Source organism: Boleophthalmus pectinirostris, unplaced genomic scaffold (assembly GCF_026225935.1).
Source record: "Boleophthalmus pectinirostris isolate CB_2022bp ecotype Guang Dong unplaced genomic scaffold, ASM2622593v1 HiC_scaffold_17, whole genome shotgun sequence".
NCBI classification, from domain to species: Eukaryota; Metazoa; Chordata; class Actinopteri; order Gobiiformes; family Gobiidae; genus Boleophthalmus; species Boleophthalmus pectinirostris.
In genome coordinates this window covers 24,517,390-24,544,366 of record NW_026571115.1, presented here as the reverse complement: position 1 = coordinate 24,544,366, position 26,977 = coordinate 24,517,390, and the positions used below count along the sequence as shown (strand labels likewise).

At 38.9% G+C, this 26,977-nt stretch overlaps 1 protein-coding gene across 1 annotated transcript in view; it reads right to left on the bottom strand.

Annotated features, from left to right (window-relative positions):
- The window catches only part of grin2aa (glutamate receptor, ionotropic, N-methyl D-aspartate 2A, a), a 381,703-nt gene that overhangs the window by 40,533 nt on the left and 314,193 nt on the right, over positions 1–26,977 (bottom strand). The window contains exons 8-10 of the mRNA XM_055152940.1: positions 26,210–26,363; positions 16,019–16,144; positions 12,777–13,006 (exon numbers count right to left, since the gene is read on the bottom strand). Of these exons, the coding sequence (XP_055008915.1) occupies positions 12,777–13,006; positions 16,019–16,144; positions 26,210–26,363 (510 nt within the window). The remainder of the gene's footprint in view (positions 1–12,776; positions 13,007–16,018; positions 16,145–26,209; positions 26,364–26,977) is intronic.

The window sequence follows — 26,977 nt, the reverse complement described above, 5'->3', positions numbered from 1 at the left end:
TCGAATAACAGTGTGGGTTTCGGGAGCTGTTTCCAAGCTTAACAAGCACCAATATACGACCATTTCCAAACACTGCATTCGTACAGGAAAGCGTGGTGGATGAAGTGTCTTGCCCAAGGACACAATGGGCCCTATACATCTCTGTAAATGCACATTGCAAAAATCAATATCTAGTTAAGTTAAAATGACTTAAATTAAGAACTTTTGGCTTTATTTGAGTCGATTCAACTTGACGAGTGAGATGATTTACCAGTGGAATAAGTGTGTTTTTCTTATTTTAAGCAACATTACGTTTTGTTTCGTTTTTTTATTTTTAGTGCAAAGAGTTGGGCTTTTTTTTTTTTCTTATATTAAGTGTAGCAAGATGTATTTTCATATTTTAACTACAAAAAGTTGTTCTATTGGTAGATCATTTTTACTTGTGAAGTGAAATTGACTCAAATCATGATAAAACTTTCTTAGTTCAAGTCATTTTAACTTAGCTGGATTTTAGTTTTTGCAATGCATCTACATAAACTATAAAAAATAATAATAATAATAAAAAAAGCAAATAACTTAGAGAAAATACATTTAAAATCCTGGTCTATAGAACAAAAATTTTTCCTTCATGACGATGGTCTAGACAAAGAAAGATGATGCCTTAATGTCTTTACTTTTGAGAATACTATATAATATACTATGACTCTTTACAATATTCTGTTCAAACATTTATTTCCAAGCAATTTGATAAGGCTAATATAATGTCAAAATTAAATAAGAGGTCTAAGACAATTTCACAATTTCTTGATACTGGATCCTCACATTATCTTCTATTTTATTGTTATGAATATTCTCCATTTGAAAACCCGACTGTCTCACTATGGACGTATTTAGTTTTAATTTCCACTTGTTTTCCTCGTGCTTCGCGCTTATGTAACGCTTTGACTATAATATCAGATATGAATCATTAGCGAAGTGTTCCCAGCAGACCAGTTCTAACCTCAGTCTAGCCCTTTACAATTACATCTATTCACAGTTTGGGTCAGGGGGTTTTGTGCACTGCTGCTGTTAATACAATCGAGCCTTTAGCCTTGCGCATCTGTGGCTCCGGCAGCGGGATCATATCAATTAGAAGAGCACATTCAAATCATTCAAATAGAGTTATATAGTCTTTTTGCAACACGTGTTCGCAGATTTGGAAGGCAATGTTTCTTTGCAGCTGAGCTCACTGTGAAATTCATCTCAAACATTTCCGATGCACTGATAAGATTCTGGTACTGGATCTCGGCACCAATACGGAAACAACTGCTGGATTGGATATCGGTTTCCAAATATTGGTTCTGGTTGGACATTTAAATTTACTAGTCATAATCCCTTTTCACATGGGATTAGTTTTACCTGTGGACCTTCGATGATTTGTAATAATTGCAGAGGATGCCTTAGATCACAGGTGTCAAACATAAGGCCCGGGGGCCAGATCCGGCCCTCCAAGACCTTTAATGTGGCCCTTGGGTGATTTTCTACTAAAATATTTTAATTATATTTTCTATTAAAATATTGTTAATTTTCTGTGGTGTTTATCACAGCAGCGTCTCCAGCGTCTCTGTACGTGGCCCCTCCCACCAGAGCAGCACAAATGAAGACTTGTCTCTTTCCAAACGCTCTTAAAGGACGATCGTTTTGACTGTTGACCGTGACACCCTCATCAGAAAAATGTCAAAAATGAGAAAAGTGGACGCTGAGTGCAGGATTTTCCAAGAAAAGTTAACTTATTCCTATTTGCATACAAGTTCATGTTAAAACATTGTGTTGAAATTGAATTTTTCAGGTTTCAGTTTCAGGTTGTTCATAATATTATAATATTATAATAAGAAAGAGTTCATCCATTAAAAAAGATTTCTGTAATAGATTTGTGTTTCTCTGCACAAATATTTGAACTTATTGTTATTTTTGGGGTTTATATGACATGAGTTTTCTGATCCAGCCCCTTTGGGATCAAAGTAGGTTGGATACGGCTCCCGGACCAAAATGAGTTTGACACTCCTGCCTTAGATCATGATCCCGTGCAAATACATCATGTCTGTAATTTGTAAAGTCAAAATTCCACTGCAAATTACCTACTATATTTCGCCAAAAACAGACGTCGGGTGATAAAACTAGTCCTGTGCGAATCTGCGTCTCTGTGTTTATTGTTGTAATTGTGCGCCTTTTCTCTTTCCATCTCAGTCAATCTCAGTAAAACAGAGTAATTTACAGACTTTGCTTTTCCCGTGTGAATGTACTGCGAGTAACACAGAGGTGGAGCGGTAATTTGCAAATTACCAGACGTCCCAAGGTTGTACTTATCCCGTGCGAATAGGGCTATAGTCGGTTTCATAATGTTTGAATTTTATTTATACAAAGTTGTTCTGTAGTTACTTAAGTGATAAATAACAGCTACATCACATGTCTGGGTAGGTTTTGTCTTATTTTATGGAAGGAAATGTTAAATGTTTTTAGTCTGATTAGCAGCATTAGGATTCGTTCGCTCGACGTTTGGCGGGTACTTTTTTTATTTAACCAATCGCTGCTATTTGGTTGTGACGTATGTAATGCGCCAAATCCCAAAGGAAGAAGGGTAATAGCATCTTTCCCCTTGATAAAATTCACCAAACATTCTCTTTATTCCTTCTTTAAATCCTTGATCCGGGAATCGTTGCCAACACAGAATGTTTGGCTTCATCTACATCCATCTCGATCGCTTTGTTTACTGTTGTGTTGTACCACAAATGGGACCCAGTCATGGCTTCACAGCTCTTCGCTTACTGGCTGGGGCGTGGTCGACATCTTCCGGGATTCTTGCAAACCGTCTAGTGTATTCTGATTCCTGACCAAGTCGCTGGAGAAAAATTAAATTGAGTAGAGGGACTCGGTGGGGCCAGCCTTGCTAAGTCTCTGCACTTGTATCGGTTGATATCTGCAGATACTTAAAACTACAGTATTGAAATTGGTATCGGAACTGAAAAAGCTGGATTTGTGCGTCCCTGTCAAACATAAATAAATACTGGGGCTGCCAGTAGTTGACAAGCACTTTTGAGACTTTTTAAATACATTATCAATCAAATAATGGTTGCCACTGCCATTGTTATAAAAAAAAAAGGTATTTCCGTACGTGTTTTGGAGTCTGTGTAGTCCAAATAATGATTATGATGATTAAAATACGACTACAATTATTTATTAAATTAAATTAACTAGTCCCAATTAATCACTTAATATATACAGTAAGTCAAAATATGAACAAATACTCATTACAAAAAGCAAGTATTTCCAAATATTTCCAAATGCAGATTAAAAAAAGAATACATGAATACACAAATTCTGTTTATTTTATCATTCAATTATATTTTATTACTTTTTATTCAGCTTGAGGATCCATCCATGGCCTGCTGATACTGTTTTGTTTTTTACACTTTGATAATCACTCTCTCTTTTGCTGCTGCTCAGGAAGTCTTCGCTTCAAATGTCAAAGCTCTCGACCAGGAAATGTTAATTGCCTGTAATTACATAAAGTTACCTATGCATCATTAGCAGTCTGGGATTTCTCTTCACCGCCGGAAGACTGGTGACAATTTTAATAAGAGACAGATAGAAATTGTTCTGTATTATTCATTTTGTCTGTTGTCATGACCCTGGTACAATTTTAATTAGTTCTAACCTTGTAGCCTATTATAATGCAATACAATAGGGAACATAATAAACCCTATGGAAGCTTTTATGTAAATACAAAACACATAATTGAGTGTTTTTGGTGGACTGTTCAATTATCATTATCATTATATTAACTGCAGCGGCTTGACATCAATTATGCAACATTCATGTCAGGCAGAGTGCATGCTGGGAAGTGTAGTGTGTCTTGAGGAAACGTACTCATGCAAATCTGATTAAGCTTCTATTATTTTATTATTGCTTAGTTAAGTTTTCTGGCTATTTTCCAATTTTAGGCTTATATGATTAACCAGGCTGGCACCATCTTTCATTTCTCTCCAGCGTCTACGTCAGGAATCGGAATACACTAGACGGTTCGCAAAATCCTCAGAAGTGCGAGTTCGGGCACCAGTCGAAGAGACATATATTCTGTGTTGGCAACGATTCCCGAGATCGAGGATTTTAAGCCGGAACAAAGAGAATGTTTGGTAAATTTCATCAAGGGTAAAGTTATTGCCCTTCTTCCTACATGATTTGGGAAAAGCTTAATATACCAGTTAGTCCTGTTAGTGGTGCATTATATACGTCATAACCAAATAAATCAATAAATAAAAGTACCCGCCTACCGTCGAGCGAACGAATCCTTACGCTGCGAGGTCAGACGGTTTCTACGAAGTGAAACCGTCTGATGAATTATGCTACTATATTATGACATTTTCTTATCTATGTTATAATGTTGTTTCTTCATCAAAAACATATCTGAAGTTGTATTTTGTTTCATTCACAAAAGTTTAATATTTTGGCTGTGTTCTTTTCTCAAACAGAAAACACTCTGTTCCACCTTGTGATGTCATGTGGTAACACAGGAGGCAGTCCATACAGCTTTACTAGAATAATTTGGATAATTTCAGACCTGGAATTGCCAATCTCTACTGAATAAAAGTAAAAAGTAGCTCTTGAAACTTGAAAACTACCACTACATGACATCACAAGGTGGAAAGGAGCATTTAGACAAGGGGTGTCAAACTCATTTTGGTCCGGGGGCCGTATCCAACCTACTTTGATCCCAAAGGGGCCAGATCATACAACTCATGTCATATAAACCCCAAAAATAACAATAAGTTCAAATATTTGTGCAGAGAAACACAAATCTATTACAGAAATATTTTTTAATTGATGAACTCTTTCTTATTATAATATTATAATATTATGAACAACCTGAAACTTTAAGAAAAATTCAATTTCAACACAATGTTTTAACATGAACTTGTATGCAAATAGGAATAAGTCAATTTTTCTTGGAAAATCCTGCACTCGGCTCCACTTTTCTCATTTTGGAAATTTTGCTGATGAGGGTGTCACGGTCAACAGTTAAAACGATCGTCCTTTAAGAGCGTTTGGAAAGAGACAAGTCTTCATTTGTGCTGCTCTGGTGGGAGGGGCCACGTACAGAGACGGTGGAGACGCTGCTGTGATAAACACAGAAAATTACCAATATTTTAATAGAAAATATAATTAAAATATTTTAGTAGAAAATCACCCAAGGGCCACAAGGTCTTGGAGGGCCGGATCTGGCCCCCGGGCCTTATGTTTGACACCTGTGATTTAGAGCTTTGGAGATGTAGACAGACTAATAATGCAAGATTACTCAAACATGTGTGAATGAGACAAAACACAGCTCCAGGTGTGTTTTTGATGAGGCAACAACAATATAACGTGGCTAAACACTCAGAAGAGTCAGTTTTGTGCAATAGGCTCTATTCACAGTTACGTCACAAACTAGGAAGATGTTAGGAAAGATGCAATTACAACTTCCAGTGTAGTTACTGACCCTAGGCACACCAACCGACTGTGATAAAACCTGTTGAAGTAAATGTCATCAGCGGTAAAATGAAGACTGCATACATCTGTGCCGTTTGGAATAATCTTGAATTTGTCTCATCTAATCACATGTACCCAGTGCGCTCGGAGTTGTGCGTCAGCGTGCGTCGAAATGATAAAAACTGAGGTATGGTTTTAATTGTTATTTAGCCGAGCATAACGAAAAGCTACAGTGATGTGTAGATGAAGAAAACTGGTCCATTTTCTGATTTTTCTAGATTTTGTCAGACCGCGAACAGAGCCCGCCGGAAGTTTTCATCGCATGTTTCCAAACGTCTTCCTGGTTTGTGACGTAAATGTGAACAGAGCTTTTACAGGACCTTTAAATGTGCATCATGTATCTTCCCTAGTGCCACCTGCCACCCGCTTGTGTCCGTCCATGTTATTGTTTTGTCTAGAATGTGTTCCATTACATGTGTTTTTACTGCTCAAAAACGCTTCCCTCTCCATAGATCTGACCTGTAACCTGGCCCAGTGGCATCACCGGCCTGTAAATGCCAAACTGCGTCTGGGCAAATCAATAACATCTCCATGGAGACAAGTGTGTGCCTGACCCCAACACCAGAAAAGTTACATAAAGCACCTTTAGAACTTTTTCTCTTCAATTCAGCCAGGAAGAGAATCAAAATAATGAGGTGAGGTTTAATTTTGAATAAATACCTGCCATGATAACACATTTTGAAGTATAATAGTATATTGCTATAGAGATATATAGCAATAAATGATAATACTGAAACTGCTTTAGTCACTGACACAAAGCGAGATAATCCTATTAAACTTATTTTTAAATATACTGTATCATTAAAAAGATTGAACTGCAGCAAATAAATAACAGATTGAGCCAATAATTAGCCATAAAATGTACTTATCTAACTTTCTACACCTAAAATCTTTTGTTCTTACATAAAATGGCAAAAAATAAATAAATGAAAATTCCTCACTTTTGGAAAGAAACTGTACACACGACAAATACTGAGCTCCAAACTATAGTGCACCTGCTTTCATGTATCGAACAATAAGTCGAAAGAACAATTATTGTGACAGGCCTTTTGAAATGTTAAAGTTTGCAGAGAAAACGCAAAGGCTACAGGAGACAATAAAAAAGGGGGAAGAGGGTTGAAAAATTGCGGTTGTAGTTATACAAACTGATACTTTACAGCCGGTGTCATCAACATACCCAGGGGGTGTCATGCTAACTGAAGGCACTGTTCTGTCAGAAGCTTTCAGCTTAGACTTTAACCTGACCTTTGTTTTAACACAATCTTACCATGATGATCTGACTTAGTTAAAACTACAGCAGGTGAGTTCATTTGTGCTTAAGGCTGAATATCATTCAGAAGTTGCTGATACAATACATACCTCGATACATAAGCCACGATACGATACGCATCTCGATACAGTGAGCTTACAATTCATTATGATTCAATACAATATATTTCACAATCAATTTGATATAGTTCAATTAAAAAATAAAGGCTAAATCATGGCTGTGATACTAAAAGTGTTTATTAAACCACTTCTTGTGCAAAGTTATGAAACAAACACATTTTAATAATCAAAAACAGTGAAAATGTCAAATATGTCACATAAAAGAGTTTCCTTCATTCAGATAAGCAACAAAACTGTAGCTCTATAAAGTAATTTAGTAAAATAATTTAGTAAAATACACTAAAAAGTACTCACAATATTGATACTGGATCATCACATTAAATTATAAGATATATTGATATTTCAATATTTTTGCACACTCCTATGTGTGCTGTTAACTAACTGCTGCATATTCCGCCATAGACATATACGTAGACCCCTCTCCAGTAGTGTGATGTCACCGTCAAGTATTAATAGATTGAGACATGGCTGGTTTAAGGTTGTGATTGGCTGAATGGTGAGATGAAAATGCTGAATGGTGAGAGGAGGTGAGAAGAAAGCAGGAAATTATGTTTTTCTGCTTGAATTTATCCTTAACCTTCTTTGACCCGTTAGCATTTGTATTATTTTTCAGGTATTAAAACTTTCAAAAGACGCTTTCAATCAGTAGAAAACGTTGGCGATGGTTTAGCTGCACACAGCCTTGGAAGTGTGTGCAGTGGAGATAGCGGTGCTCGGCGGTGGACTATTGGGCTGTATTGGTGTAGTGGGAGCGTGTGGATTGGAAACATGGCCTTGGTGTGCTGTGTAATTATCAGCGGAGAGCTTTGGAGTGGTGCACCAGCTGCTGTTAATGAAAGCCTGATGCAGAAATGATGAGGCCGAGCAGAGCGGAGAGGAGCAGAGCGGAGATGAAGAGCTGTGGTGCGGACAGGTGGAGATGGGTGCATTCTCATCTGTGTTAAGCATTTGGGTTTGTACACGCAAAGTTAAAAGGTGCTGCTTTGGATTTTTACCGTCTACCTATTGTGCCTGTGTCTGTTGTATCATTATAATAAATGACTCCGGTGGATCATTATGTTGTAAAAGGAACTAATCTGCTGACATGTGCAGCAGAAAAGAGTTGTGAAGTTGTTGGCACCTCCTATGGACAGCTGCACATCACAGTAGCGATTTTTTGTTTGTTTGTTTGTTGTTTTTTATTTATCTAAATGCCTATGAGATGCGTATCACAGTGTTAGAGCCACAATTTAATTTATTAAAAAGTTATTTTATATTTTACCATAAATTCATATTTTATTATACCTTAAAAACAATTATTAAATATTATTCTTAAAATTATAGAAATGTTAAAATGATTTATTTTCAGTCCCAATTTAAGTTACTTTAGTCAATAAGTCTTTTGGTTTATAGCGTAAGAGGGTGGGTCCTAGGGAAATTAGGTCAAATAATCAGGTCAAATAGGGAGACAGGTGTGTGTGGACTATGGCATTGTGGAGGGCGACCGACACGGTCTTTGATTGCTCCGCACTGCACCGCATCGCACTGAACTGCATACGCAAACGCTGAAAATCTGCAAATAAAAGAAATCAAACTAACTACGGACTACGTGAGTTTTTGTACATTTCGTGTGAGTCAAGAAGCGGACGCCCTAATGACGGCTATTTACATGTGTTACAGCTCATGTTAAACTAGAAGCCATAACACACAGATTAAGAAAAAGAAATTGACCAATAAAGTAAGTACAGAGCAGTGGGCGTGTAACGGTGGCATTGAAAACTGGAGTTGATCAGCAAAATGGGGTCTTGAAAACAAGTGATTAAAGCAGACATGTCAGACTTATATTTGACCTGTGATACAATTATATTTGGCCCATGAGATCATATCAAATATGTATTAGAGCTGCCCGCCGGCAACAGATCGGCTACAGGGACATTATTTATTTATATTATGCTTGTTCTGGATTCAATGTTTAAGCAAAACTATTATAAAACATTTAATTTAATAAGAAAAGTTTTCACATTACATATCTCGAAAGAAGAGAAAACACGCAGATGTTGATGAAATTTTTCAATAAATATTTAGTTTGGCCCACAAATTAGTCCCAGTTTTTAATTTTGGCCTCTGTGAATTTGAGTTTGACACCCTTGGATTAAAGATTGCTCAAACATGCACGAACCACTCCAAATACAACTTGTACAACTGGTTAAAAGGTCTAAAAAGTCAAATTTGCATAGTAGGCGCACCTTAAAATTCAAAATTTTTACTGTTGTGTTATGGGTCATTTGTTTTCATTGCAAACCTGTTACTATCTCTAAAATGTGGGCCTGGACAGACATTTCTACTGCTACTGTTATCTATAAAGTACTTACATCACTTGAAGTAGCAAAAAACAGGGCCTTTAAACCCTAAACTTTGAACTACCCAATGTCCCAGGCCATGTAGTGCTACAGAGCAGGATTAGAGGCGAGCGAGCTAACTTCAGGGTCAAGCTTCGGCTAATCTCTTCTACAATAGAAGGACAAGTGTAGTCTGAAGCAGGTTAAGGACAGGGCGGACAGGACAGACAATGAGAGAAAAGCCAGCTGGAAATAAAGGCTATAGAGTAGTTTGAGAGCGGCTTCAAGTACAAGACGTTTTGAAAATAAATTTATATTTTTTTTCGTCTGACTGCGGTAATGAATAGATGCATCAAGAATCTCGGACTTCCGGTCATTGCGCAATGCAAACTGGGAAGGATTTTCTGAAAAAGTGAGCATCAAACCGCCATGTTTGTTTTCCCAGTGGGATGTGTCTATTGACAAAGCCAATCTTTCCTAGTCTTTTGAACCATATCGCTTTTGTTTCTGGTTCTGATATCATCATATTTTAGTTTTGGGATTCGGACATTGTAATTGTGTGGTTGTTGGATGTCTTAACACTGGAAAACAGCTCGAGAAATTTGTTTGCAAACTCCATAAATGCAAAAGGGAATCAGATCTGTATGACTGCAAACCTCCGTTCAAACTGTTTCGCTTCCCAATGGAATTGAAAAATAGTGAAAGGCGAAGGCGATGGGCAGTATTCATCCACGGGAAGGACGAAAAAGGTAACCACTGGCTGCCTAAATCATACCGAGTTTGCAGCAAACTTTTTGTAGGTGGAGAGCCATCAAAGCAAAATCCCGATCCCTTGCTCCACCTTAGTTAGGGATTTAAAAAGACTACACCAAAGAGAAGGGCACCAGCTCTTTGCCAAGAAACACCAAGAAAAAAAACCACTGCAAAGCGACCAAGATGTGATGTTGCTGTAAAACCACAAGAACAAGAAACTGTGAGCTCAGCCTGTTTGTCTTCTGTAACTCTCGCTTAACAAACGGGATCTCGCTTTGTTGGAGCGCCACATACAAAATGTTCACTGCAAACTCACGATGATTTCTTAGGCAGCTAAAGGTTTCCTTTTTCGCCCTTCCTGTGTATCAGTACTGCCCATCGCCTTCACCTTTCACTATTATTCAATTCTGTTGGGAAGGGAAACCGTTTGAACGGAGGTTTGCAGTCACACAGATCTGATTCCCAACAAATTTCTCTCATTTTCCGCTGTTAGGGCATCCAACAACCTCACAATTACGATGTCCAAATCCCAAAACTAAAATATGACAATATCAGAACCAGAAACAAAAGTGATATGTTCAAAAGACTAGAAAAGACTGGCTTTGTCAACAGACGCATCCCACTGGGAAAACAAACATGGCGGTTTGATGCTCACTTTTTTTGGAAAATCCTTCCCAGTTTGCATTGCGCAATGACCAGAAGTCCAAGATTCTTGATGCATCTATTTAAGTAATGTGGTAATGTGTCTCTTTCCATTTGTACTCAAAATATCCAAGTAAAACTCTAAGGTTGCAGAGTAGAGTTTTATCCTTCTTATCTATTTTATTTTATTTGATACTTGGTAACACAAGGTCAGAATGGGGACTTTCTGGTGGTCCATCATTAGGTCTGGCACAAAATCCACAAAAAAATATTGATTTGTGTTATTTATTTTGTTCTTCAAATTTTTGTTGTCTGTCCTTTGAAAATAAAAATGAAAGACTGTGTGCTATTCAATATTTTGTCCTTCCAATTAATTAACAGTAAATTGGGATGTTACGATGAGACCGTTACTGCTCCAGAGAGTCGTGCTTTCCCCAAATATATTTTTACTCTTTATTTCTTGGGCCACAACCTTTTACTTCTACTATCATTTAAATGTAATGGTACTCTAACTTTTTTGGCTTTTTTGGCAGTTCTCTAAACAGTAGTGTTATTAGTCGTTGTAGGTTTCATCTTTTTATACTTTGGGTGTTTTAGAATTTCAATTTGTTATAACAGAATTTATTTTGGCTCTACATGTTTGGTTTGTTTTTTTTTACCTTGCACGTCACATGTTATAACACCAGACGTTTTTTTTACTTTTTACAGATTGATACTTTACAGTGACATGAGTTTAGGGGGTTCTGCATGCACGTCTATGGCAAAATGTTCAGTGGTGACAAAGGTCCCATTTAGGTGTTTGATGTTCAACAAAAATGTGAAAATATCCATATATTGTGTCATTTAATGTGATGATACAGTATCGATATCGTGGGCTGCTGTATCAATATATCACCAAGAGTATTTTTCGTATATATTTTATCATTTTGAACGGCGCTACAGTTTTGTTGCTTGTTCAGAGGATGGAAAGTTGTTTACGCAACACATTTGACATTTTCACAGTTTTGATGATTAAAATGTGTGTTTCATATTCACTATGCACAAAAAGCGGTTTGACAAAGACTTTAAGGTTACGTTTACACTGAAACAGAGTACTGTATCAGAAAAGATTTGCGTCCAGACACGTCGTTTCTGTTTCGGTCTTTTCGTGGACTGACAATGAGGTTCAGTTGTTACTGAATGTAACATTGGATTTTCAGATATTTGTTTATTGTATGTTTAAACTGTTTTCTGCAATAGTGTCACATGACTGATGTCACAAACCCAGCGAATCAGGAAGGTGCAAGTCACAGTGACGTGGTCCAATAAAGACGCTAACTAGAGCTCAGTGTATCAACATCAGCGTATCAACGGTTTCAGGCGTCCACACATTGCTGGATCAGATCCGTACTCAGATGAATTCGTGGAGCTGGCAGCACCAGATCGTTACGCCTCTGGAGCCGTTTCCCATGTTTTGCATCCACGACAAAAACAACTCGAATACGTACGAGTGTGGATGGGGCTTTACTATCACAGCTATGATTTAGTCATTATTTTTCACTGAACAGTATCGAATCGATTCAAACTATATCATATTGAACCAAAAGGGAACTGTATCATATCGTGGTGAATGTATCGAGTTATGTATCGTATCGGCAACTTCTTATTGATACCCAGCCCTACTGTGACTTTAATTTTATGTGAGTTTAACAGCACAAATCAACACACCTCTGTAGTTCCAGCTGAGTCAATTATTAGTTAAAACAAAGCTCAGATTAAAGTCTAATTTGAGTAAGAGAGCTTCAGACAGAGCAGTGCCTCCAGTTAGCATCACTATTCCTATTTACAGATATTCTAAAATTGCGACTGTCAGTCAAGATGGCATTTCTTTACGGCTGCCGCAATTCTGACATGAACCCAGCTTAGTTCATATGAAAACCTGGCTCATTAAGAAAGGTAAATCTGAACATTACATAACCGCCAAACAGCACAACGAGCCACACTTTTTTTTTTAGCAAAATTATAAACAACATCCCCTAGCGTACAGGAGCATATAACGTGATTACACTTGTACCGAATAGCTAATTAGCCCCACTTTATTCACATCCTCAGCTAGCGTTTAGTAATCCTATTCCACACTTATTCGCTCACCTTGTTGTCGGAGAGCCCCGTCACTTGGTCCACGAACTCCTCTTGGATCATGAAGGCGGCCAGGTTGGCAGTGTAGGAGGCCAGGAAGATGACGGCGAAGAAGGCCCACACGGAGACTATGAACTTGCTGGTGGTTCCCTTGGGGTTCTGGACGGGCACGGAGTTGTTGAAGACCAGGCCCCAGAGCAGCCACACGGCCTTGCCCATGGTGAAGGAGGGGCCGTGCGGGTCTGCGGAGGAGAAGCAGGGGGGAGAAAGGGGCACAGCGGGGGGGTAGAGTTTAGAGGTGAGAGCGGAGTGATTTGTATTCAAGCGTGAGTGGAGAGGTGTGGTTTAGTTTGAGCTGTTGTAGGGCACGGGGTGAAGCTGATAACAGTGTAGATTTAAAGGTCTTACATTACACAAAATTGATTCTTGTGAGCTGGAAGCCATGTTGTAATGTTGTTACCTCTTCAAAAACATACCTGGACTTGTGTTTTGTTTCATTCACACATGTTCGAGTAACCTTTTATTATTAATCTGTCCACGTTTCCAAAGCTCAGAATGCTCTGCTCCACTTTGTGACGTTGTGTAGTTGTAGTTTTCAAGTTAACAGCTACATTTTACCTTTTTTTTCAGTAGAGATTGGAAATTCCAGGGCTGAAATGATCCAAATGATTCTAGTGAAGGTGTATGGAGTTTAAAAACACAGTGGAGCACGTCCCGTATTATCACACACAAGGTGGAACAGAGCGTTTTCTGTTTGTATGCAGGATTTGTGCGTTAAACATGTGTGAATGAAACAAAACAGCGCGTGGTCTGTTTGTGATGAGGAAACATTATAACATACATCAGAAAAAACATAATATAGTCGGCCCTTTACGTGGAAAAATCTAAAATGTTAGAGTGAAATAAAATGTAAATAAATACATAAGTAAGACATCTTTGCTTTCTCATGTAAAATACTGTTGCTTATAGAAACTTCATGGTCATCTAGGACTATACGGTTCGTGTTTTGTGTTAATTTTTTTTTTTAACTATTATATCAAGACATCTACCCATGCACAAATATATTACAAATTTTGACCTTCATCTATCTGTGACAATGTTCAAACCAAATACCAAATACAATCATAATGTGACATGATGGTCAAGTTTAGGGCTGTGCAAAAATATTGAAATATCGATATATGGTAGCGTTTAATGTGCTGGTACAGTATCGATATCGTGAGCATATTTTTTGTTATATTTTACTAAATTATCTACAGTTTTGTTGCTTGCTTAGTGGAAGGAAACATGTTTATGTGACACATTTAATATTTTCAGTGTTTTGATGATTAAAATGTTTGTGTTTCATATGAACTTTGCACAAGAAGTGGTTTAACAAAGACTTTTAGTGTCAGAGCCATGATTTAGTCTTTATTTTTTATTGAACCGTATCAAATCTATTTGAAATATGCTGTGTTAAATCGAAAGTGCACTGTGTGGAGATCTGTATCATATCGTGGCCTGTGTATCGAAGTATGTATCGTATTGGCAACTTCTTAATGAAACCCAGCACTGGTCAAGTTGTTGATGTTGTCATTTGGTGTTGTGGTTCTCAAGACAGAATGAGTTGTCAGTCCCACAACTAAAAAAAGCTGGAAAACCAACTAAAAGAACTATCTAATCTGAATGGTCACGGCCTAAACCCCAGTGCTAGTGCAGCCTCTGCATCTCAGGGAGGGAATTCTAGAGGTTCTGAGTTCTTATGTGAGGCAGAGTCTGTCCCTATACTGAGACAAACTTGTGTCCTCTATATACAGATTTTGAGTAGTGCTTTATGAGTGAGTTGTTTGATTTTTGTTTTGTGTTTGTGTTGGCTGCCACAGTTAACGTTCAAGCACCAATCAGTGCCTCTCAACTCACAAACTTATCTGCTCAGTGGGCAGAAAACTGCATTTCACAGTGGTTCTATGCAGCCTATTTGTGTATAAAAATGTTTTTCAGAAACAGAGTTTGCAGTGTTGGTTTTAGAAAGTTTTTATGTTTATTTCAATAGACAATCTGAACAGTGTTGGGGAGTAACAGGTTAGATAATCAGAGTACAAATTATGAGTAACTGTATTCAGTTACAGTTACTGTTTCAGTGAGTGGTAATTGGATTACAGTTACTTTGTTGAAATAAACGGATTACACTGCGGTAGTTTCCTCTTTTCACATTTCGGGCTATATCCCTTCTTTTTTTTAATCTTCAGTAATTCCACTCATTGCCGGACATTAAACCAGGTCCAAACCAGGTCTAAACCAGGTCCTAAACCAGGTCTAAACCAGGTCCAAACCAGGTCTAAACCAGGTCTAAACCAGAACTAAACCAGGACTAAAACCAGGTCTCAACTAGGTCAAAACCAGGTCAAAACCAGGTCTAAACCAGGTCTAAACCAGGTCTAAACCAGGTCTAAACCAGGTCTAAACCAGGTCCAAACCAGGTCTAAACCAGGTCTAAACCAGAACTAAACCAGGACTAAACCAGGACTAAAACCAGGTCTAAACTAGGTCAAAACCAGGTCTAAACTAGGTCAAAACCAGGTCTAAACCAGGTCTAAACCAGATCTAAACTAGGTCTAAACCAAGACTAAATCAGGTCTAAACCAGGTCTAAACCAGGTCTAAACTAGGTCTAAACCAAGACTAAACCAGGTCTAAACCAGGTCTGAACCAGGTCCAAACCAGGTCTAAACCAGGTCCAAACCAGGTCTAAACTAGGACTAAAACCAGGTCTAAACTAGGTCAAAACCAGGTCAGAACCAGGTCCAAACCAGGTCTAAACTAGGACTAAACCAGGTCTAAACCAGGTCCAAACCAGGGCTAAACCCAGACTAAACCAGGACTAAAACCAGGTCTAAACTAGGTCTAAAACAGGATTAAACAGGACTAAATCATGCTGCGTGGACCGTGTCTCCTCCTCTTCTATCAATAATATTTTTTATTTGGTTCAGTAAAGTCTGGGTTTTTTTATTGTCTTTTATCAGACAAAACATCTTATGTGAAGATTTCCGAGTCTTTGCTTCTTTACAGCAAATCAAGTAATCCAAAGTATTCAGATTACGTTACTCACTTTAAGTAATTTAATGGATTCTGTTACAAACTACATTTTGGGGTATGTCATCTGTAATCTGTAGGGGAATACATTTTAAAAGTCACCTTCCCAACACTGCCTGTGAGTAGTTTTGCACATGGCCCTAGCTGACCTCCTTTTGCACACAGGCCTAGTTGACCCCTTACCTTTGCCCTGCGCCAGGTTCCTGTTGAATCCCAGTGGACTGATGTACTCGAACATGAAGACAGCCATTGCAGTGACCAGCAGGAGCATCACGAACATCATGACCCACACTGATGCGCTGAATGGCTCTGCACAGAAGAAGAAAAGAAAAAAAAAAAAAAACACCAATTAATATTAACTATCCACTTCCTTTTTTTACCACCACTTCCTGTTCACTTCCACTCCTGTCTGTCCACACAGTCAATGAATAAATCAATCACACATTTACGTAGCCGCGGGTAACAAGCTGACTCGGGCATGTCCGTAGAGCTCCACGCCCACGCCCTTATATAGCCTCCGTTTGACAGAGAGAGAGAGAGAGCGAGAGAGAGCGAAGGAGAGCGAAGGAGTGGGGGCGGGCGGGCGCCGAAGGAAGCCCTGGTGTCAGCACTCCTGTCCTCCCCCAAGATTAAAACGCCAGAGCTAATGTATGGAGAGCAGAAGAGCAGAGCCGCAACTGTGTGCTCAAAGCGGTGGGTGAGGGAACGAGGGGAAGGTACAGAGAGAGAGAGGAAGGGAGTGCAGAGAGAGAAAGAGAAGGAGAGAGAAGAGGGAGAGGAGTGAGAAAGAAGAGGAGAAAGTGGGAGAGTAGTGATGGTAAGAATCAGGGGTGGAGGGAGAGAAGACAGAGTGAGGTGAGAGAGTGAAGAATGAAGAAAGGTAGAGAAGAGAGGTGAAGATAAGAGAAGAGGATAAGAGAGAGAAGGGAGCGAGAGCGAGAGGTGGAACGGAGGAGTGAGAAAGAAGGGGAGAAAGAGGGAGAGCGGTGATTGTAAGAAGAAGAGGTGGTGGGAGAAGACAGAGTGGAAAGAAGTGAGGTGAGAGTGAGGAAAGAGGAGAGGTAGAGCGTTAAAGAGAAGAGTGTAAGAGAGAGAGAGGTGGAACAGAGGAGTGAGAAAGAAGACAGAGTGAAGTGAGAGAGTGAAGACAGAAGAGAGGTAGAGAAGAGAAGTGAAGAAAAGAGTGTAAGAGCGAGAAGTGGAACAGAGGAGTGAGAAAGAAGGGGAGAAAGAGGGAGAGTCGTAATGGTAAGAATGAGGGATGGTGGAAGAGAAGTAGGAGGGGAAAGAAGTGAGGAGAGAGTGAGGAAAGAAGAGGGGAAGAGAGGTGAAGAGAAGAGTGTAAGAGAAAAGGGGTAAGAGAAAGAGATGGAACAGAGGAGAGATAAAGAAGGAGTAGTGATGGCAAAAATCAGGGGTGGAGAGAGAGGTGAGGGAGTGAGGAGAGGTGGAGAGGTGAAGAGAAGAGTGTAAGAGAGAGAGGTGGAACAGAGGAGCGAGAAAGAAGTGCAGAAAGAGGGAGAGTGGTGATGGTAAGAATCAGGGATGGAGGAAGAGAAGAGGTGAGAGAGTGAAGAATGAAGAAAGGTAGAGAAGAGAGGTGAAGATAAGAGAAGAGCATAAGAGAGAGAAGGGAGCGAGAGGCGCAAGAAAGAAGAGAAGAAAGAGGGAGAGTAGTGACGGTAGGAATCAGGGGTGGAGAGAGAGAAGACAGAATGAGGTGAGAAAAGAAGAGAGGTGAGAGAGGTGAAGAGAAGAGAGTAAGAGAGAGAGGTGGAACAGAGGAGAAAGAGGGAGAGTAGTGATGGCAAGAATGAGAGGTGGAGGGAGAGAAGACAGTGAAATAGTGAGGAAAGAAGGGACAGAAGTGAAGAGAAAAGTGTAGGAGAGAGAGGAGGAACAGAAGAGTGAGGGAAGAGATTGTAAGAATGAGAGATGGTGGGAGAAGACAGAAGGGAAAGAAGTGAGGTGAGATTGAGGAAAGAAGAGAGGTAGAGCGGTGAAGAGAAGAGGATAAGAGCAAGAGGTGGAACAGAGGAGTGAGCGATGGAGAGAGGAGGGCAAGAGAGCGGAGTGGGGCGGAGTAGAGAGAGGAGAGTGGGAATAAGAGAGAGAAGAGGTGGAAGAGAGAGGACAAGAGAGAAAGGGAGTAGTAGAGGAGAGTCGAGAGAGTTACAAGACAGAGAAGAGACAGAAGATTAAGAGAGAAAGGAAAAGAAGTGGCCAAGACTGAAAGAGAACACGATAGGGGAGAGAGAGATGGATTAAAGAGAGAAAGAATGAAGATGGGAGAGCGAGAAAAGTGCGAGTAAAAGAGAGTAAGAGAGAGAGGGACAGAGAGAGGAGAGAGGAGGAGGGTCCACTGGCACGCAGCCATTTCAGGCTTTTCCCGCTAAGTCCTTCTAATTGCCACTTTCCCAACAGAGACAGTCAACAGTGTAACTACATGTCAAGTGCAGGCGTGGGGGCGGGCTCACGTCTATATATACAAGAAGTGTTTGTGTTTTCAATGTTACGGTGAAGTACACACTCTGAGGATGGGGGTACTCCAGGTATTTGGGTCAGGGTGACAAAAGCGTACAATTATTACTATGAAAACAAACATTTCTACTGATAATAACAGGTCATCATATTAAAAGTTGTACGGATAATAGTGATTTTGGCATGAAACAATATTAGGGATGTCAAAAGAATCGAAAAGCTGATACTAATCGATACTAAAACCAGTATTAAAGCTAGATACTCATTCACTGGACATAAATTAACCTTTCCTGAGCAGCTTTAGAACAGGAGTCTCCCACCTGTAGTTCGGGAGCGACCAGTAGCTCTCCACCTGCTTCCATTAGGATTTCTGAATTATATGTAATGTGCTTAATATCTAAAATCGGATTTATTTCCACTGTAAGTTAGTCATTTTGATTCCTAGTTTGTGCACTAATAAATGGATACTGTGCCCTGTTTAAAGCTCGCCATAGCTCTTCTACGTTTTCAATTTCTTGCAATTGCTAAAATAAGTAGATGTTTGGCATTTTTGTTTCAAGACCAGAGGAAAAAGGTTGGAGACTCCAGCTTTACAATGATCTTGAGCTGTATCAGAACAAGTATAAGAGCACATAGACTATTATACGAACATGGACCACTATGGAACCTACCTGGACCACTGAGGGATCACACAGATAGAAGACTACGTGGTAATATAAAAGGAAGTGGTGCGATTTAATGTTAAAAATGATTTGCCACGTTTACATGAGAGCTTTAATTTTGAGTAAATATTTTAAAAAGACCATGTAAACACTTAATTCCTAATGAAAATGATTATTTGTAATTACACTTAATTCCAAAGTAAGTGGCTGGTTTGTTCCGATTTTAAAGTCAAATTCATTTATTCCTCGTTCATGTAAGTGTTTATTCTGAAAAATAATTCTGGTCGTTCAGCGCGTGCTCGTTGGGTCACCACGATCCGGCTCCACCAGTCCTCGCTTCGGACTTTCATCCACTGCTCTTTGGATTTGTGAGAGGGATGTGGGAGTGGGCTGAGGTAGAACAGCCTCACACTCAGTTTGTCTTCTTCCTCCCTTCTCCGACACTCTTCCCTTCTCCTCCTCAACCGACAGACGTAAAGCGTGACGAGAGAATTCTCTTAATTATTATCGGAACGACTGTGAAAAAAGTTTGGATCATGTTTGTGTCTGTGGCGTAACGACAAACCAAGACGACAAAAAAAGTCGGTAGCAGCTGAAGTGTGTGTTTTATTCCAGTCGACGTAAATATGTTTGGGTCCTCGTCCAATTAGAATCCTTCCTGATCCCCAGACGTTCAGCAGAATTAAATAAAGGCGATTTAACGTGTTTTCCATGTAAACTCGAAGGAGAATATTTGAATTCTGAACTATTACATTCAAAACAATTAAGGTAGAATTAAAAAAACATCATGTAAATGTGTTCATTGTTGCATCTGAATTGCTATTGAGCATCCAGTTTATTCCTTTATTTTAATTACTTCATTTTAGTATTATGGCAGCACTAATCAGTTTACACAAAAGTATAAAAATGCATTTAACTTTATCTGATATTGTAGAGCGGAACGTTCTCTAGCTGCTACAAACCAGAGACAGATCGACCAATAATCTCTAATTATGAGGTCAAAGCATTGATTTCGAGGGCAAATTGAATTCACACCAGATTACAACATGTCCTTGAATATCTCTCCCAATAAACAAACGGAAAATAAAATAAAATACTATCTGGACAGCTTTTCAATTGGCTTCAACAATTTGTTCATCACATTATAAATTCGATAAGCAGATGTAACTACAAAGACCATGATCCTTTGCTGTGGAAAGGTGCACTAACTGAGTCATCTGTCATCTTAGAGGAAGGATGTTTTTCAAGACATTTATGAGCAATTAAAACTAAATGAATGCGAGACAGAAAGGTTTAATGCCATATTGTGGAACATTTCAAGCAAAGCAATGGCATCTTGATGGAAAATTAAATGTTCTTTTTTCCCATGTATTATACAAATGTGTCTTGCCCCAGTACAGATCTATTGTAGAAGTAGTTCTCGAGGTCAAAATAAGTCATTAGAATGCGTTTTATTGTCCGATAATCAGGAAGTGTGCAGCAGTATACTAGTTGTTGTTAGCTTTATTATCACAGCAAATGGTTATGGTAAGTACAGAATCATTTTGGACCACTTCAAACTGTTTCAACTCAACTAATTCTGTTTTTAAAGGAGTAAAACTAAGGTACAATAAGGTACTTTAACTAGCCTGATTCATCAGACGGTTTCACTTGGTGGAAACTCTCTGACTTTGCAGCATAAGGATTTGTTCGTTCGGTAGGTGGGTACTTTTTTTATTTAACCAATCGCTGCTATTTTGGTTGTGACATATGTAATGCGCTGCTAACGGGGCTAAATATTAAGATTTTCCCAAATCCCATAGGAAGAAGGACAATAACTTCTTTCCTCTTGATAAAAATCACCAAACATTCTCTTTGTTCCGGCTTTAAATCCTCGATCACGAGAGTCGTTGCCAACAGAGAATGTATGGCTCTTCGATGATTGGCTGGTGCCCGGACTCGCACTTCCGGGGTTCTTGCAAACCGTCTAGTGTATTCCAATTCCTGACCTAGTCACTGGAAAGAAATGAAACTGAGCAGAGGCACTAGGTGGCACCAGTCTGACTATACTTTAACACTATTTTTAGAGGTTTTTTAATATGTAATTTCACTATAGTAAAGCTGCATTGTGTAATTTATCTGATGGGGACGTGAGGGGGGCATGTCATATGTTCCATCTATAGTGCAGCATTTGTAAAATTACTGATGTTTTGATGATTGAACTAACCTAAAAACATGTCTTCTTACTATGAAATGGGATGCTCCTCCACAGATCTGACCTGTAACATGGCCTGGTAGTGTCATTTGCTTGTTTCCATGGTTCTAAATTTTAGTTTTAATACCATACTATGAAAAATTCCATTGCCTTTAACAATATTGTTTGAGCATCTCTACAATCACATTAAAGAGACATTTGGCCTATTCACATATCTTGCTTTTAATGACACTCACTACGCTTCAGATCCATAATGCATATTTATTCTGTTGCTTTTGTCTGTCACTTGAGCGTGTTTTAAAAATGAATGCGACGCCCACACATCCATCTGCTGCGTGCACAAAGACTACAACCTCGGGGAGAGAGAAAGAGGTGTCCGTGGGATTCTCAGAAAAATATTGGGGGGAAAAAAAAAAAGTCACAGAAATTCCACGTTTCAAAATGGAAATGAATGCAGATATAATACGGCAAATGTTGGCCTGATGCTTTGTTTTGATTTCTGCAGGTTACATCAGGCTTTAATATAGTGAAATAAAATCCAAATGGAGTACATGAGTAGCATACATTTTGCTTAGACAGATCCTAGAATTAAATTTTCTCAAAAATCTAAACAAAAAAAACAAAAAATAATAATGATTACACAAAATGCCCCAGTACAGATGTATTGAACAAGCAACGGTTGAGGTCACAAAATACACCCACTGCACGCTGTCTGTATCTAATTATAAACTGCTTTATTGCGCAATAATCAGGAAGTATGTGTTAGCATGCTAGTTGTTGTTAGTCTTACAGCCTTTAAAGGTGCTGTAGCAGATTTTTACTGTGTTAAAAATGTGAAAAACAAAGCAAAGTCATATTAAATTGCGTTATTTTCTGATCTATGTTATAATGTTGTTTCCTCCTCAAAAACATAAGTGGTGTTCTTCTCTCAAATAGAGAAAAACCTGTTCCACTTTGTGATGTCATGTGGTGATATACGAAGTGCTCCACTGTGTTTTTAAGCCCCATATACCTCCACTAAAAGTAAAAGGTAACTGCTGAACTTGAAAACTACCACTTCATGGCATCACAAGGTGGAACAGAGCATTTTGAACTTTAGAGATGTAGACAGACTGATAATAAATAATTACTCAAACATGTGTGAAACAAAATTACATTATAACACAACTTAAAGCTCATAAGAGTCAATTTTGCGTAATAAAAGACCTTTAAACAGTTTGCAGTGGTCAGAAGTTATTAATTCATTATTCCCTGTGAATGTTTAAGAGCTTTCACAAGTTTTGCCATGATGGTAAAGCTGCCTGGCCTGATTCATCAGCCGTTTCAATTCATCAAAACCATCTGACCTCGCAGTATTAGGATTACGATGGTAGGCAGGTACTTTTTTTATTTAACCAATCGCTGCTGTTTGGTGGTGGCGTATGTAATGCACCAAATCCCGTAGGTAGAAGGGCAATAACGTCTCTGGAATTGTTGCCAACACAGAATATACAGCTCCATCTACATCCATCTCAACCGTTTTGTTTACTGTTGTTTTGTACCACAAAAGGAACCCAGACAGACGCTTGAGTTTGACATCATGGCTTCACAGCTCTTCACTGATTGGCTGGTGCGCGGTCTACAACTTCTGGGTTTCTTGCAAACGTCTAGTGTATTCCGATTCCTGACCTAGTCGCTGGAGAGAAATAAAATTGAACGGAGGTGGCCCCAGCCTGACTAAAAGCTACCAACAACTAGTAAGCTAACGCGTACTTCCTGATTCTCGGCCAACGAATGTAGACAGTACAGAGCTGATTTATTCGGACCTCAAGAGCTGTTTGTATAATATATCTGCACTGGGACAAGACAAATTTTGCTCCACGGGGAAAAAAATCGGTACCGGCCCTTTAAAAGTCATATTGCATTTCTTCCCCCCAAAAAAATACCGCATCGCTACAGTCGACTTAGTCCAAAATGAAACAAGACTTTCCCTTATTTTGTGCTTGACTTGCCGTGGTAAGCGGAGACTATTTGCAGTGGAGTACATAGCGTGTGTAAGATGAAAGAGTAAGTATTGACAGCTGTGTAAGTGAGCCGCGTTAGATCGTCCAAACACACAGCAAACAAATACAAGACGCTGGAACAACACAGAGACGAGCGCCGCTGTGCTCCAGAGCCTCTCACTGAACAGCGCTGGCCAAATGTGAGAACGATACTGGAATATGAATAGGTAAATGGTAGTTTTAAAATAACACAAGTGAAAGGAGTTGTGTGATTGTTGTAATAAATAAATAAATTAAAGAATCAGGGGCATTACTAGTGTTTAAAAAATACATAAAAGTCTAAATGTTCAGTAAGTTTGCATATTGTGTAAATTGTTGCGTTGTTGTGAGATGAAATGAGAAAATATATAGTTTTTCTTTTACTGTGGCACTTTGAGATTCACAAATCTAAATGTAAAGAGCATTAAGTACAACAACTCACCTTTAACAGATAATACTCCCTACAACTGTACAACAACTCACCCTTATGTAACAGATAATACTCCCTACAACTGTACAACTCACCCTTATGTAACAGATAATACTCCCTACAACTGTACAACAACTCACCCTTATGTAACAGATAATACTCCCTACAACTGTACAACAACTCACCCTTATGTAACAGATAATACTCCCTACAACTGTACAACAACTCACCCTTATGTAACAGATAATACTCCCTACAACTGTACAACAACTCACCCTTATGTAACAGATAATACTCCCTACAACTGTACAACAACTCACCCTTATGTAACAGATAATACTCCCTACAACTGTACAACAAACTCACCCTTATGTAACAGATAATACTCCCTACAACTGTACAACAACTCACCCTTATGTAACAGATAATACTCCTACAACTGTACAACAACTCACCCTTATGTACAGATAATATCCCTACAACTGTACAACAACTCACCATTATGTAACAGATAATACTCCCTACAACTGTACAACAACTCACCCTTATGTAACAGATAATACTCCCTACAACTGTACAACAACTCACCCTTATGTAACAGATAATACTCCCTACAACTGTACAACAACTCACCATTATGTAACAGATAATACTCCCTACAACTGTACAACTCACCATTACGTAACAGATAATACTCCCTACAACTGTACAACAACTCACCCTTATGTAACAGATAATACTCCCTACAACTGTACAACTCACCATTATGTAACATAATACTCCCTACAACTGTACAACAACTCACCATTATGTAACAGATAATACTCCCTACAACTGTACAACTCACCAATATGTAACACATAATACTCCCTACAACTGTACAACAACTCACTATATGTAACAGATAATACTCCCTACAACTGTACAACAACTCACCATTATGTAACAGATAATACTCCCTACAACTGTACACTCACCACACTCACCCTTATGTAGCAAATAATACTCCCTACAACTGTACAACAACTCACCTTATGTACAAATAATACTCCCTACAACTGTACAACTCACCCTTATGTAACAGATAATACTCCTACAACTGTACAACTCACCCTTATGTAACAAAGAATAATACTCCCTATGTACAACTGTACAACTCACCCTTATATGTAACAGATAATACTCCCTACAACTGTACAAAAACTCACCATTATGTAACAGATAATACTCCCTACAACTGTACACTGTACAACAACTCACCCTTATGTAACAGATAATACTCCCTACAACTGTACAACTACCCTTATGTAACAGATAATACACAACTGTACAACAACTCACCCTTATGTAACAGATAATACTCCCTACAACTGTAACAACACCCTTATGTAACATAATACTCCCTACAACTGTACAACAACTCACCCTTATGTAACAGATAATACTCCCTACAACTGTACAACAACTCACCCTTATGTAACAGATAATACTCCCTACAACTGTACAACAACTCACCCTTATGTAACATAATACTCCCTACAACTGTACAACAACTCACCCTTATGTAACAGATAATACTCCCTACAACTGTACAACAACTCACCCTTATGTAACAGATAATACTCCCTACAACTGTACAACAACTCACCCTTATGTAACAGATAATACTCCCTACAACTGTACAACAACTCACCCTTATGTAACAGATAATACTCCCTACAACTGTACAACAACTCACCCTTATGTAACAGATAATACTCCCTACAACTGTACAACTCAGCTGTATGTAACATAATACTCCCTACAACTGTACAACTCACCCTTATGTAACAGATAATACTCCCTACAACTGTACAACAACTCACCCTTATGTAACAGATAATACTCCCTACAACTGTACAACAACTCACCATTATGTAACAGATAATACTCCCTACAACTGTACAACAACTCACCATTATGTAACAGATAATACTCCCTACAACTGTACAATAACTCAACAAGTTTGATAATTCTTAGCACATGTAACACATGTACAGTGTATTTTTGGAAAAGGAGAAAGGAGACTGTAGTTGACGTGCTGTGTCACTGTACAATATATTCTGTTCCTTTGTTTCCAATAAACTGTATTGGAAAAAAAAGAAGAATTTCTCATCGCATGTCTCCAAACGTCTAACTGGTTTGGGACTTTAGCGTGAATAGAGCGTTTAATAATATCCCCGTGGAGACAAAGGTGGAGGACCCCCACCATAAAACTTAAATACAGTGCGCCGTTAAACCCATGATTGAAATAAATAAAGTAAACATATAGCCTAAAGGTAATAGTAAATCCTGTGCAGAGAATAAAATCGCTGTCATATTAAAGAGGCCATTGAGTTCTCACAAAGCTGCTAAATCCAAGAACCTGTCCCATGTATTAAATTCTGTCCCAGTTTCTAGAAATACTTTTAAAATAGGTGAAACGTCGCTAACATTTGGTACTGTGTGTTACGTGATTATGGTCAATTTGCCTGACCTGACACTACAGACACACACACAGACACACAGACAGACGGGTGGGTTAGGCAGTGAGTGAGTGGCAGATACCGAGGAAGGCTGATGGAGACACTGTTCCGTTGCTACGGGAGACCATGACGCTGATCCCGGTTTCCACGAACGGGACGGAGAAATCGATGACCTCAGAACGCTCCTCATTGATCGTCAGAGACCCGACGGCCATGACGGCTTTCTTATAGACCACCTGCAGGAAGGAGAAGAGATCAGGTGAGGAGAGGTTATCACTTTGTGTCACGAGCCGCCAAAGTAAAAATGATGGGTTTCAGAATGAGGAAAAATTAAGATTGTTGCCATTTATTTTGAGCTAATAATGTCACTTTACTACTTTTCTACAAAATGCTGCTTTTAACACCATAAATCTAAGTTGAAAAGGACATTTAAGTGCATTGAATTTAAGACTTTATTGTTTGTTTTTAAAGCTTTGAATGGACTGGCTTTCCAAATTTACATCCCTACACATGCTCTGAGGTCTGAAGGCGAAGACTTAAAGCCAGAAGGGACCGGGTCTTCTTTGTGGCCGGCCCAAAGCTCTGGAACACTCTGCCCCCCCACGTCCGGAGTGTTTTAAGTCTCGTCTTAATACCCGCTTTTATTCTGTGGCACTGCACACTGCGTGAGTTGTGTGGTCCTCTGTGTATTTTTTTTATTTTTTTTTTTATTTTATTGGTTTTATGTATTTGTTGCTATTCTGTGGTTTTGCTCTGATTTTATTTTACTGGTTTTGTTGTTTTAAGACCAGTATGATTAAATCTGAGCATTTATTTTATCATTATTATGTATTTGTGCAGCACTTTGGAA